The sequence below is a fragment of the Nothobranchius furzeri genome, chromosome 3, assembly GCF_043380555.1.
Source record: "Nothobranchius furzeri strain GRZ-AD chromosome 3, NfurGRZ-RIMD1, whole genome shotgun sequence".
Lineage (NCBI taxonomy): Eukaryota > Metazoa > Chordata > Actinopteri > Cyprinodontiformes > Nothobranchiidae > Nothobranchius > Nothobranchius furzeri.
Genome location: NC_091743.1, coordinates 45,016,690 through 45,029,511, shown reverse-complemented (window position 1 = coordinate 45,029,511; position 12,822 = coordinate 45,016,690). Strand labels below are relative to the sequence as shown.

Sequence of the window (12,822 nt, the reverse complement as noted above, 5' to 3'; positions counted from 1 at the left end):
AATATCAGACCTTTGGGGCTTATTACCTTTTGTAAAGAACATGCCTTTAGTCTTGTTAATGTTTAAACTGAGATGCGACTGTTTTTCCACAGCAAGTCACCCCTGCCAGATTCTTACTCAACTCCCACTTCCTGTTTGAAAAATGCAACAAATGCTGTTGCCTAGCAGACCAAGAGGGTGGAGCCACTAACAAATACACACACTCACGACATTGTGACATCATAATGTACCATCTAACATCATAGTATACCTCTTAGCCAATCGCGATGGCAGATTTAAACTCAAATGCAGTGCTGAGTTTTTGCCTGACGACGGTGCATCACTGACAGTTTTAGGCAGATTGTTTAAATTTTAACTAAGATTAACTAAAGTGCCAAATTATTGACTGAATGTGTCTACAGAGCAATTAGACACTCATTCATATAGTTGATCAACAAAAAAGTTGATTTGAGGGTGACTTGCTCTTTAAGTAATTGTTTGAGGAAGGTATCACATGTTATGTGTTTTATTAGTCCCATTCTGAACACACGTGTGTTTTATTCTGCTCCAGCAGGTGGCGCTAGTGCACCTTTACGCTGGTCATCGACCACCAGAAGAAGCAGAAACCGGAAGCTGCTAGCAGAGCTATTTTGGAGTGTGAGGAGAACATTTGAGGCTCTGCAGTTAAAATGTCTTCTCTTCAGTCTCTGGGAGAGTTGATCAGCTAAAGCGACTAACTGCTGCTGCTGCAGAAATCTTCTCACCAGGCTGTGGAAATTTTCTTCTCCTCAATAACAACTTGGTGGAGTTCTTTCCAGAACCGGAGAAGATATTCTGCGGTCTTCGTGACAATCGGAGCTCCAGAATCAGGTTGTGGGTCAGAAAAGCTTTTATTCTAGACTTCCTGCCCTCTGGATCTGCTGCTGTTCCTTTGGCCAGAACCGTTGGATCTTTAATCTCCTGCGTTGTTCTGAAGCAGCATTTTAATCAGCTCGCCTGCTTTGTTTCTATTGCAGCTGTTAGCTAAACACGGCTAAAGAAAACCTGCTACCACTTCAGGATCATCCATCAGCTGGGACTGATTCATCGTGTGTTCTTCACCACCTGGACCTGGACAGCATGGACACAGGTACTGGTGAATGAATTAATATATTATCACTGCATGGTGGGACATTACAGTACCTCTCCCATGAGGTGTTATCATTAAAAAATGTCCATGTTGGGTTTTAGTCTGCTGCAGCAGCTCGGTCCAAACCTCACATGTTCTTTCTTCAGAGGAGAGAAGCTCCAGAACTTCTGAACTATTGAACTAATGTTGATTTTAACACAGCAGGACTTCAAGATGAGGAGGCAGCGATAGAATTTTATCTTTGTTTACTAAAATGATCAAACAAATGGTAAAAGACGGCTCAATTGAACCTAATTAGAATTAAAAACCTGAATAAAAATAAAAAATATAATGAAAAATGCAAAACAATTAAAACATCTTGGTTAGTATGTCATTAAGTTTTTCTCTAGGAAAGATGGATCTAGTTTGTGAGTGGCTGAAATCACCCTGGTTGCTAGTTTGATGTCCAACAATGAGATGAACTGGGTTTCAGGTCCTTATACTAAATGGGTTGTCTCTATCAGACTCGGTAGCTGACATGTCAGCAGGTTTGTCTTCACAACGTGGTGAAAAGAGAGCTGAGTCGGAAGGCGAAGCTTTTGATTTACCGGTTTGATGTTCCCACCCTCGTCTATGGTCACGAGCTTGGGTAGTGTCTGAAAGAACTAGATCGTGGAAACAATGTCCAAAATTAGTTTTCTCCACAGGGTGTCTGGGCTCTCCCTTAGAGATAGGGTGAGAAAGTCCATCATCTAGGAGGGGCTTGTAGTAGATCCGCTGCTCATCCACATCAAGAGGAGCCGCTGAGGTGGCTCAGGCATCTGATTATGATGCCTCCTTGTGAGGTTTTCTGGGCACGTTCACCCAGAAGGATACCTGACTCAGGACACGCTGGAGGGACTATGTCTCTCAGCTGGCCAAGGAACGCCTTGGTAGACCCCCCCCCCCCCCCCCCCCCCCCCCGTTGGAGCTGGCCCAAGTAGGTGGGGAGAGGGACGTCTAGGCCATCCTGCTTAGGCTGCTGCCCCCGCGGCCCGACCCCAGATAAGCGGCTGAAAATGGATGGATGGATTGATATTCCATATTTTAATAAGGGACCCTGGGCTCAGGAACACAAGCCTGAACAATGTAACGTGAGGAAATATGGGTTTTCTGTGCCAAAGGTCATTTGACTCGGCTGGGTCAAGTGCTGGGTCGCTGAGAACTTTCACCCACAGACTGAGACTTTTGCAGACATGAAGTCTGCAAGAGTCTGCTGGAAACCATAACATCTGCCACCTGCAGCGCCAGAAGATGTGTTCTCATGGAACAGTAGTCATAACATAACAAACTTTCTTCCCTTTATTTTAAGTTGTTAAAAGAATCATTATTATCACATTGCTCATTATAAATGTGTTTTAATCAAATGAATGATTATTATGCTTTGGGTAATCATAATAACTAATGAATCAATGCTTAATTGAATAATGTTCTGAGGATGTTTTAGTGGTGACCTTCACACACTCACACACATCTGCTCTCACAGTAAACTCCAAAACACATTTGCTGACGCACACGTTTTGCTTTGAGAAGAGAAAGGCTTTTGGTAAGTTTCAGTCTCATGATTCAGTTGGTGCTTGACAACGAAAGAAAGACCTGAATAAACGCTAAAGGGGGGACGGAGCCTATCGGCTCATCCCCCCCCCCCCCCCCCCCCTCCCGTTATTCCTGTCAGCCAGACAGGACAGCTGAATTGCAACAACTCACGTGGACTCGCCTCGAGTCTTTTGATTTCTGAGTAAACTAAACTTAAGAAAGCGCATCGACAAAACGCTTTACCATCAACGTGTACCGAGGACAACTCTGGACCGGTTCGTGGCGCATCTTTGTCTTCTTTGCCAGCCAAGGTGCCCTGGATGAAACATCATCCTAAGGTGACGTCCCGGGTCCAACAGAGTGTCCGAATACGGTGAGGCAGTCCACGAGAGATAGCGTTTTGATGCATCTTTTCCAACAAAACCTAAGTTTATTCAAACCATCACTTTTCACTCAGACACCTGTTTCTTCCTAAAGCAAAATCAGATGCACACACGCACTCAGCTCACCTCATGTTCAATCTTCACACATTCACCACAAGGTCTATTTGAGCAAGTTTACAATATCAACCGTTAAAGATTGTTCAACAAAGTTGCCAATGTTGATTGATGTTCCTCTGCGTGTTATTTCAAAATCATTAGTTTAATTTGAAGAATTAAAACTTTTAACTTTCAAACTGGTTTCTTCATTGAACTGAAACACAGACACACGGATATTATCGTCAGTTTATCGATGAAAACAACCTTTGAGTCTTCTTAAAACTATACAATTTGGTTATTAATTTAATAAAATTAATATCACAAATTAATATGTTGAATGGTTCCTCTTTCATAAAAGAGCATAAACCATAACGCTACATTAATTGACCAGCCAGCCAGTCTTACAACTGGTTGATTGCATCAACATATATACTGGACAATTCATGTCCGTAGGCTCCAGTTTTTGTGCCAAAATGGTAGGGGGATCACCACCGCCATTTTGACCGTGTCACAGGTTCCGTCAAGCCCAGACAATTCCAAAAAAGGGAAAAGAGGTGGAGCTGAAGGTGGGTTTGTAAGGCTGGGATCAAATGACGACACGCGTCGAACTTAAGCGATGTAGCTACAAGGGAACCCAAAGCTAACGTGGAGGTGGGAGCTAAGCTAACAGAGGTAGCTACCTAGCTACAACCTGTGCACAACACCGGAGCTTCTGAGTCAGAGATGCGCCGAGCTGCCGCTGAGGGGAGGGGACCATACCGATAGTCGGAACCCAGCTCCACCAACATGTTAAATTTCAACCCATTTTCTAAAATGCAGCGTTATGCTAAATGCACTGGGGTTTACCCTATTACATTTAAATTTCAGTACATGTTAAAATCCAAGCTCAGCTCGGCAGTGACCTAAAATACATAAATATAATTTTACTTACCGAAAAAAATGAAGTGGAGACTTCTTGGACGCTCTATTAGTGCAATTAATGCCACAGCAAGTCATTTTGTCCAACAATTGCACAAATAATATCCAAAAAAGAACGCACAAACGGCACAACTAATTGTCTAAGTTGAGAGACTGAAAATGGCGGAACAGTTTTCAGGCGAGACCGAGGCTCAGACCGAGGCCTTTCCCCAGAGCTAGCTCTGTGGTCACGTGGGTCTGATGCTCATTAATTATACAGAATTTTTTAGGCTTTTAATACACTTAAACAGAAGAGTGACAAAAGATGCACCCCTCTCAGAGTTGTCATGAGTGTAAACTAGATCAATTAAACCTAAAACATGTTTTGGTACCAGGCTGTAAACATGTTTATTTCTGCTGTGAAATTGGTATTTTTAACATGGGAATCTATGAGGATTTGCTCGTTTCTGACACCAGCCCCCAGCGGATGAGGGTGGAACTTAGGGATGGGTACCTTTGACATTTGAATCGATTCGGTACTAATTCCTGGTACCTAGGAATCGATACCGGTACTTAACGGTACCAATTTTCGATACTTTTGAGTGTTTATTATTTTATTTCTCTTTTATAATTAAATATATATTTTTCTCAATATATAACAATATTTGATAAATATCACGATAAATAACATACAACTGTTTGTATTTTAACATCGTCCTTGTAGTTTTATAAGCTGATAATTAAACTGAAGCAAACATCTTTACTGTGAACTAAATTTACTGTGTATCTTCATTCCTTTTGCCGTCTTTCCTCATTTGATTTTTCCTACTGGGAAGTTAGAATTTCCGAGGAAAAAGCGAACGCACCATTAGCTGATAACAACGGTGGCAATGGAAGCTAACATATCAAGCTAACGTTATCTTAAATATTTTATTTACCTACCGGAGCAGATTAAGACGAGGATGTCTCACTTAGATCGTTGTCGCTGTTTTCATCATCACCCAGTTACCCATCACATTTAGTGAAGTGGACCCAAGCGTTAGTGTACGTTCTTTCTACCATGCTGCTCTGTTAACAACTCGCTCGCAGCGAGTGACGACATAACGCTCTTGTGCATGCGCAGCTGTCTTGGCAAGTTCTCGTTGTGAAGGACGGGTACCGAAACGAGGCACCGTTTCAAATGACGTGAATCGGTGCTCGGTCGTTACTATGGAATTCGGTCGGTACCTTAAAAAGTACCGAATTCAGTACCCATCCCTAAAAACTGCAATTTTTGTCACTTCCGTGTTGGCTTCAATTTCATACCAGTATTATGGGGGCTTGGTCGAGCCACAAAGTAAACCATTGAGTGTTTATAACAGTCAATTAAAGGAACAAATACAAATGAAAGTGCTAAAATAATAGCATGATTGTGTTGTGCACAGTGATGGGTACCAGAAAGTCTTATTTAGTTTTCGTTTAATTTTTGTGAGTTAAATTTCAAATCTACACTTTGTGCTTGTGCTACGCTGAGAATTCCTCTTAATCTTCAAACTGTATTTTTTATTTTTGTATATATTTGTAAGTCTATGTCTGTCTATTTTTGTCAATAACATAACCTGAACCTCAGAGTAACACAGGCTTTTGTTGGTCTGGAACTAGTAAGCCTACATTTTTTATTCACCTCTCAAGAAAAAGTCTCTCAATTCTAAAGAGATTTCCTGTAATTTGAGTCATTTCTGATTTCACCAACTTAAAGCTTTAATCCAGGCGTCTCCAACCTTTTTGGGCTCGTGAGCTACTTAATGAAAGTACAGAAGAGCTACCGCCATACGATGTATTCAAGTCCATGTGTGAATATGCTTATGTTAGTTGATTTCTCTATATTTCAAAACATCAATATTATAAAAATGTACAAGGAAGATAGTGAGATTCTGAAAATCAACCTAAACAAAATATTTTGTTTATTAACTAATCAGATACTTTCAGATAATGAACAACAAATCTACTTTCTGTGAATGATTAACCTGTCGTCAACAATAAATGCTTTGCTGCATTTATTGTTGACGACATTAAAGCAGGGTTGGAGGTTTAACCTTTTTCTCTGCCTCTGGATCAGCGGGTCTGACGGATGAGCAACACAGAGCAGAGTGAGAGATTTAAAAATCCTGTTTTATTCCTAAACGGGACAATCAGCTGAAACTGTGTTGAGGGAAATTTGTTGAAACTACGTAAATCACAGGAGATGTCCAGACTTTGGAAGCCTGTTAATTGTGTTAATAAGCAAAGGGCATTTAATTTGCTTTAACGACATATTTACGCAGATAGGACTTTACAGTCGCCCACAATATTTTGTTGAGGATATTTTTCCGAAACCAGGTCTGTATGACCGACGTCACTTCGTCTTTAGAAGCACCTGCAGCTGCAGCCGCTGATATCAGAAACGGGGATCCGCGCTGCAACCTAAACAATTAATCCATTCCACATATTTCCAGTAGAACACGTTTGCCGAAAGATTTGTGCAATAATCAGATTCTATTTTACTTCCATAAAATGCTGATTTTACATTAGATATTACGAGAACTGGGGAAGGCTTACCATCAAATTAGAAATCTGTCCCTTGTTAAGTACAAGTCAGGCTGGGCGGCTCACCGGCTGTTTCCAGGCCAGCGACTTTCAAGAGCTACCGGTAGCTCACGACCAACATGTTGGAGACCCCTGCAATCACACAAATCTCATATGTGTGAATTTAAAGTTACAGCAGTTGGTAATTCACCTTATGTGTTTCTGTTTCCTACAGAATTTCAACAGATTGTGCAGGTTAAAGAAGATCCTGAAGAACAAAGTGCTGTTGTGGACCAGCAGGACCCAGAACACTTCCACATAAAGGAGGAAAAGGAGGAACTCTGGACCAGTCTTAAGGGAGAGCATCTCCATTTGAAGGAGGAGACTGATTCTGCCAGGTTTCATTTCTGTGCTGTTTCTATAAAGCGTGAGGATGATGAAGAGAAACATCTGGTCTCACAGCTTCATCAGCAGCAAATAGAAGACAGAGATGTTCCAACCAGCAGCTCATCTGACCAGATGACAGCAGAAACTGGTGGAGGAGCAGGAACTAGCAGGAACCCAGATCTGAACCCTCATGAACAAACATCTGATTCTTCAGAGACTGAAGTTAGTGGAGATGATGATATGAATCTAGACTCTGGGATGTCAGACTCTGGGTCTGAAATGGGAGACGAAGACCATGACTGGAATGAGGAAAAGTCTTCTGAGTCAGGTGTTAAGACTGTCAACATATCCTTTAGCTGTCTTGAGTGCGGTGAACGATTTCATGACAAGCAGTCCCTCCAGAAACATATGAGAGTAACCAGTCATTCAGCAATAAGGTCTTCCAGCTTTTTGGTTAATAAGAAATCTGTTAGACTTAAGCAACATGTAGACTCATATAGAAAAGTCCAGAAAGAACTAAAATCATTTAGTTGTGGTGACTGTGGAAAAATATTTGGGAGAAAATCAAATTTAAACATTCACACGAGAGTCCACTCAGGACAGAAACCTTTTGTCTGTGAGCTATGTGGAAAAAGGTTTACCCAAAAGTTTAATTTACACACTCACATGAGAGTCCACTCAGGACAGAAACCTTTTGCCTGTGAGCTCTGTGGACAAAGATTTACCGAAAAGTCTGGTTTAAACCGTCACATGAGAGTCCACTCAGGACAGAAACCTTTTGCCTGTGAGTTCTGTGGAAAAAGATTTACCCAAAAGTCGACTTTAAACACTCACATGAGACTACACACAGGACATAAACCTTTTGTCTGTGAGCTCTGTGGACAAAGATTTAACCATAAGTCAGGTTTAAACATTCACACGAGAGTCCACACAGGACAGAAGCCTTTTGTCTGTGAGCTCTGTGGAAAACGATTTACCCAAAAGTCAGATTTAAACAGCCACATGACAGTCCACACAGAAGAGAAACAATTTACCTGCGAGCTCTGTGGAAATCGATTTACCCATAAGTCAACATTAAACAATCACATGAGAATCCACACAGGACATAAACCATTTGTCTGTGAGCTCTGTGGAAATCAATTTACCCGTAAGTCGACTTTAAACACTCACATGAGAATCCACACAAGACAGAAACCTTTTGTCTGTGAGCTCTGTGGACAAAGATTTACCCAAAAGTCGAATTTAAACACTCACATGAGAATCCACACAGGACATAAACCTTTTGTCTGTGTGCTCTGTGGACAAAGATTTAACCATAAGTCAGGTTTAAACAGCCACATGACAGTCCACACAGGAGAGAAACAATTTGCTTGCGAGTTCTGTGGACATAGATTTACTGAAAAGTCTGGTTTAAACAGTCACATGAGAGTCCACTCAGGACAGAAACCTTTTGCCTGTGAGCTCTGTGGACAAAGATTTACCGAAAATTCTGGTTTAAACCGTCACATGAGAGTCCACTCAGGTCATAAACCTTTTGCCTGTGAGCTCTGTGGACAAAGGTTTACCCAAAAGTTTAATTTACACACTCACATGAGAGTCCACACAGGAGATAAACCATTTGCTTGTGAGTTCTGTGGAAAAAGATATGGACAAAAGAAAATTTTATTCAAGCACATGAGTGTCCACACAGGATAGAAACCTTCTGTTTGTGAGCTCTGTGGACAAATTTAAAGTGACTATGTGTACTTTCCCTGGCAACAGGGCACAGTACATACCTAAATGATTGCAAGCAATCAGTATTTTTGTGTTCAAGTAAGACATCACTGATGTATGGCTATTAGGGTCAAAAACCTCTGCACTTTTCAAACATGTACTTCATCAGATCTCTGCTTCGGGGGTGGGGGTTGGTTGTTTGTGCTCCCGACTGACCCATGCTCAGTTGTGTCAAGTATTTTAGACTTCTGTGTTTTTACACTGCTTTTAACTCGTTCACTGCCAGCCGTTTCCTGATCAGAAAAGCCCTCCGCTGCCAGCGTTTTTCAGCATTTTCACTGTCTTTTTAAGAGTCACAGAACGTTGCGCGCTAGGATGATGCCAACCTCAAAACTAACAAAACAAAGAGTAGACTCACCTCTAAGATCAGGAAGAATCCGCGCATTTCAAGCGTTATCCGTTTTTTCAGAATTCGTTGTTGAATTGTGATCGGCAGAAGCTTTTCCGGTTTGAGCCTCACTTTTTTTTACAGCAACGGCCCAAAACGATCTCCTAACACATGGATTTTCTGCTTCCTGATCACATGATGTGTGACGTACACAGATGAAGATAGGCTTTAGAGCTGGGATGGTTGTTCTCACGGTGCAGGGGCCCACACAGTAAAAAAAATTTGCAGTTAATGAGTTAAGTGTTATGGTGGTAGGGTTAGGGTCAGGGTTGAGGGGGTTACAGACAGAGTGACTTCTTACTAGGCTTCCTTCAACAAAATGGGGTTTAATATAACATTTAGTTGACTTAAAAGTGCACCTAAAAGCACAACTTCTCTTCTTTTAGTAAAAGCAATGTTTGGGATCCTTAGCACAAAAATGTCTTTTAGCAAAAGGTGTATCTAAAATGATATAATATTTTATAAATCTCATTTTTATATACACAGATTCCATCCTTTGCTTCAGTTTTCACAAAACACAATAAAATATAGACCCATTGCATGTTATTGTTTACCTCCAGGTAACTGAGCACATCCACAGTAGCTGGAGGGCTAGAACCCCGTCTCCAGCTATTACCCAGAGCTGTATCTCCATGATTTAAGTTAACAAAATATAACCTAGGGATTTAGATATGACTACTTTATATTATCTAACACATCTTGGTGTAGATGAACAAAAAAATTAATAAACATCTCCAAGCTAATGATTTTTAGCACAAAGCTTCCGGATGAGTTTGAAATAGCTAATAGCTAGACGACAGTCCTCAGAACTGGCTGTCTGGAGTTCTCGCAGCTGAACCGAAGGAGTGTAAGGAGCATAATTATATAATAAAAGTCCTTAGATGGCGGCTATACTTTGTTTGTTTCTGGACATGTGAGACAGATTTTACTTTAATTCTGTCACAAGTCTGTCTCCCACTATGTGGGTGGTTTAGCGACTAGAACTGGTAGTTTTTAGTTTATTTTATTAGCTGAAAACCTGTAAAATGTAACTTTTCTGTCCTTCATTCGTCTACTTGTGCAGCCTACAGGACTGTGTGTGTTTTCTACTTTTAGTCTTCAGTGTTTTATATCTAATTCTATTGTTCATTTTTGTTTAGTCCTTCATTGCTGTAAAGTAGGGATGTAAGAATATACAGGTGCTGGCCAGTAAATTAGAATATCATCAAAAGGTTGAAAATATTTCAGTAATTCCATTCAAAACGTGAAACTTGTACATTATATTCATGCAATGCACACAGACCAATGTATTTCCAATGTTCATTACATTTAAATTTGATATTCATAAGTGACAACTAATGAAAACTCCAAATTTGGTATCTCAAAAAATTAGAATATTCTGAAAAGGCTGAATATAGAAGACACCTGCTGCCACTCTAATCAGCTGATTTACTCAAAACACCTGCAAAGGCCTTTAAAAGGTCCCTCAGTCTTGTTTTGAAGGCACCACAATCATGGGGAAGACTTCTGACTTAACAGCTGTCCAAAAGACAATCATTGACACCTTGCACAAGGAGGGCAAGACACAAAAGGTGATTGCTAAAGAAGCTGGCTGTTCGCAGAGCTCTGTGTCCAAGCACATTAACAGACAGGCGAAGGGACGGAAAAAATGTGGTAGAAAAAAGTGTACAAGCTCTAGGGATAACCGCACCCTGCAGAGAATTGTGACGACAAACCCATTCAAAAATGTGGGGGAGATCCACAAAGAGTGGACTGCAGCTGGAGTCAGCGCTTCAAGAACCACCACGAGGAGACTCATGAAAGACATGGGATTCAGGTGTCGCATTCCGTGTGTCAAGCCACTCTTGAACATGAAACAGCGCAAGAAGCGTCTCGCCTGGGCCAAGGACAAAAAGGACTGGACTGATGCTGAGTGGTCCAAAGTTATGTTTTCTGATGAAAGCAAGTTCTGCATTTCCTTTGGAAATCAAGGACCCAGAGTCTGGAGGAAGAGCGGAGAAGCACAGAATCCACGTTGCATGAGGTCCAGTGTAAAGTTTCCACCGTCAGTGATGGTGTGGGGTGCCATGTCATCTGCCGGTGTTGGCCCACTCTGTTTCCTGAGGTCCAGGGTCAATGCAGCCGTCTACCAGGAAGTTTTAGAGCACTTCATGCTTCCTGCTGCTGACCAACTTTATGGGGATGCAGACTTCACCTTTCAACAGGACTTGGCACCTGCACACAGTGCCAAAACCACCAGCACCTGGTTCAAGGACCATGGTATCCCTGTCCTTGATTGGCCAGCAAACTCGCCTGACCTTAACCCCATAGAATATCTATGGGGTATTGTGAAGCGGAGGATGCAATACGCTAGACCCAACAATGCAGAGGAGCTGAAGACGACTATCAGAGCAACCTGGGCTCTCATAACACCTGAGCAGTGCCACAGACTGATCGAGTCCATGCCACGCCGCATTACTGCAGTTATTGAGGCAAAAGGAGCCCCGACTAAGTATTGAGTGCTATACATGCACATTCTTTTCATGTTCATTCTTTTCAGTTGGCCAACATTAGAGAAACAAACATTTTTTCATTGGCCTTTAGAATATTCTAATTTTCTGAGATACCAGATTTGATGTTTTCATTGGTTGTCACCTATAAATATCAAAATTAAACGTAATAAACATCGGAAATACATTGGTCTGTGTGCATTGCATGAATATAATGTACAAGTTTCACGTTTTGAATGGAATTACTGAAATATTTTCAACCTTTTGATGATATTCTAATTTACTGGCCAGCACCTGTATTGATATGGCAATATATCGTGATATTTTTCCCAGCAATATTATATCGATATTCAAAAGCTGTGTATCGGAAATATCGATATGGCAATATATCCTGATATTTTTTCCTGCGATTATTACATCGATATTCAAAAGCCGTGTATCTAATTCCTGAAAGAATTTACATGCAAACATTTGTGTGTTTTCTTTTCGTTTTGCGCAATTCAATCGCCACCCGCTAGTTGGCAGCAGTGTGCAGCGGGTTTTGTTTCTACCACTGAAATGTAAATCCCTCCATCATGGTTCAGATACCTCATGTTAAACATGTTACGTATCAGTTTCGACTGTTTATTGAACATTCTTACAATAAATTCAGTAAAAAAAAAATTGCTTGTAACGTCTGACTGAATGTATCGCAATATATCGTGATATATCGTATCGTCTCCCCTGTATCGTGATGTGTATCGTATCACCAGAATTTCAAAAATACACATCCCTACTGTAAAGCATATTGAGTTGCCTTTGTTTGGCAAATGTGCTACATAAATAAAGCTGTCTTGTTTAGTCAAGTCTCATTTTTTCCACAGATTCCATCCTAAGCTTCAATCCTAACCAAGATGATAAAATATGTACGTTTTTAAGTCACCAGGTTTGGTTAAAAAGATCTACAACAAAAAAGAAAAAACTGTAAATTTAACTCACTTTTTGTGTTATGTCCAGAGAACTCGTTTTCAGGGTGAATTGTCGGGACTTCAGAAAGTGACGAATCCTAAGCTTCTGTCTTAACAAAGATAATAAAATGTGAGAGTTTTTAAGATTTAATCTGTGTCTCTTGATTCTGCCAAATTTGTTAAATGAGAAGGAAACCAGACAAAATTAAAGATTAAAGCAGTTTTAACTATCAAATATAAAAAGTAGTACATGAAT

General features: G+C 40.8%; 1 protein-coding gene across 1 annotated transcript; it reads left to right on the top strand.

Moving 5' to 3' along the window:
* Positions 1-567: 567 nt before the first annotated feature.
* On the top strand, positions 568-12,459 carry LOC107385799 (zinc finger protein 678). The gene is made up of 3 exons (XM_054748772.2): positions 568-856; positions 996-1,108; positions 6,818-12,459. Exons 2-3 carry the CDS (start codon positions 1,099-1,101, stop codon positions 8,662-8,664), a joined length of 1,857 nt encoding a protein of 618 aa, XP_054604747.2. The 5' UTR covers positions 568-856; positions 996-1,098; the 3' UTR covers positions 8,665-12,459.
* Positions 12,460-12,822: the final 363 nt, after the last annotated feature.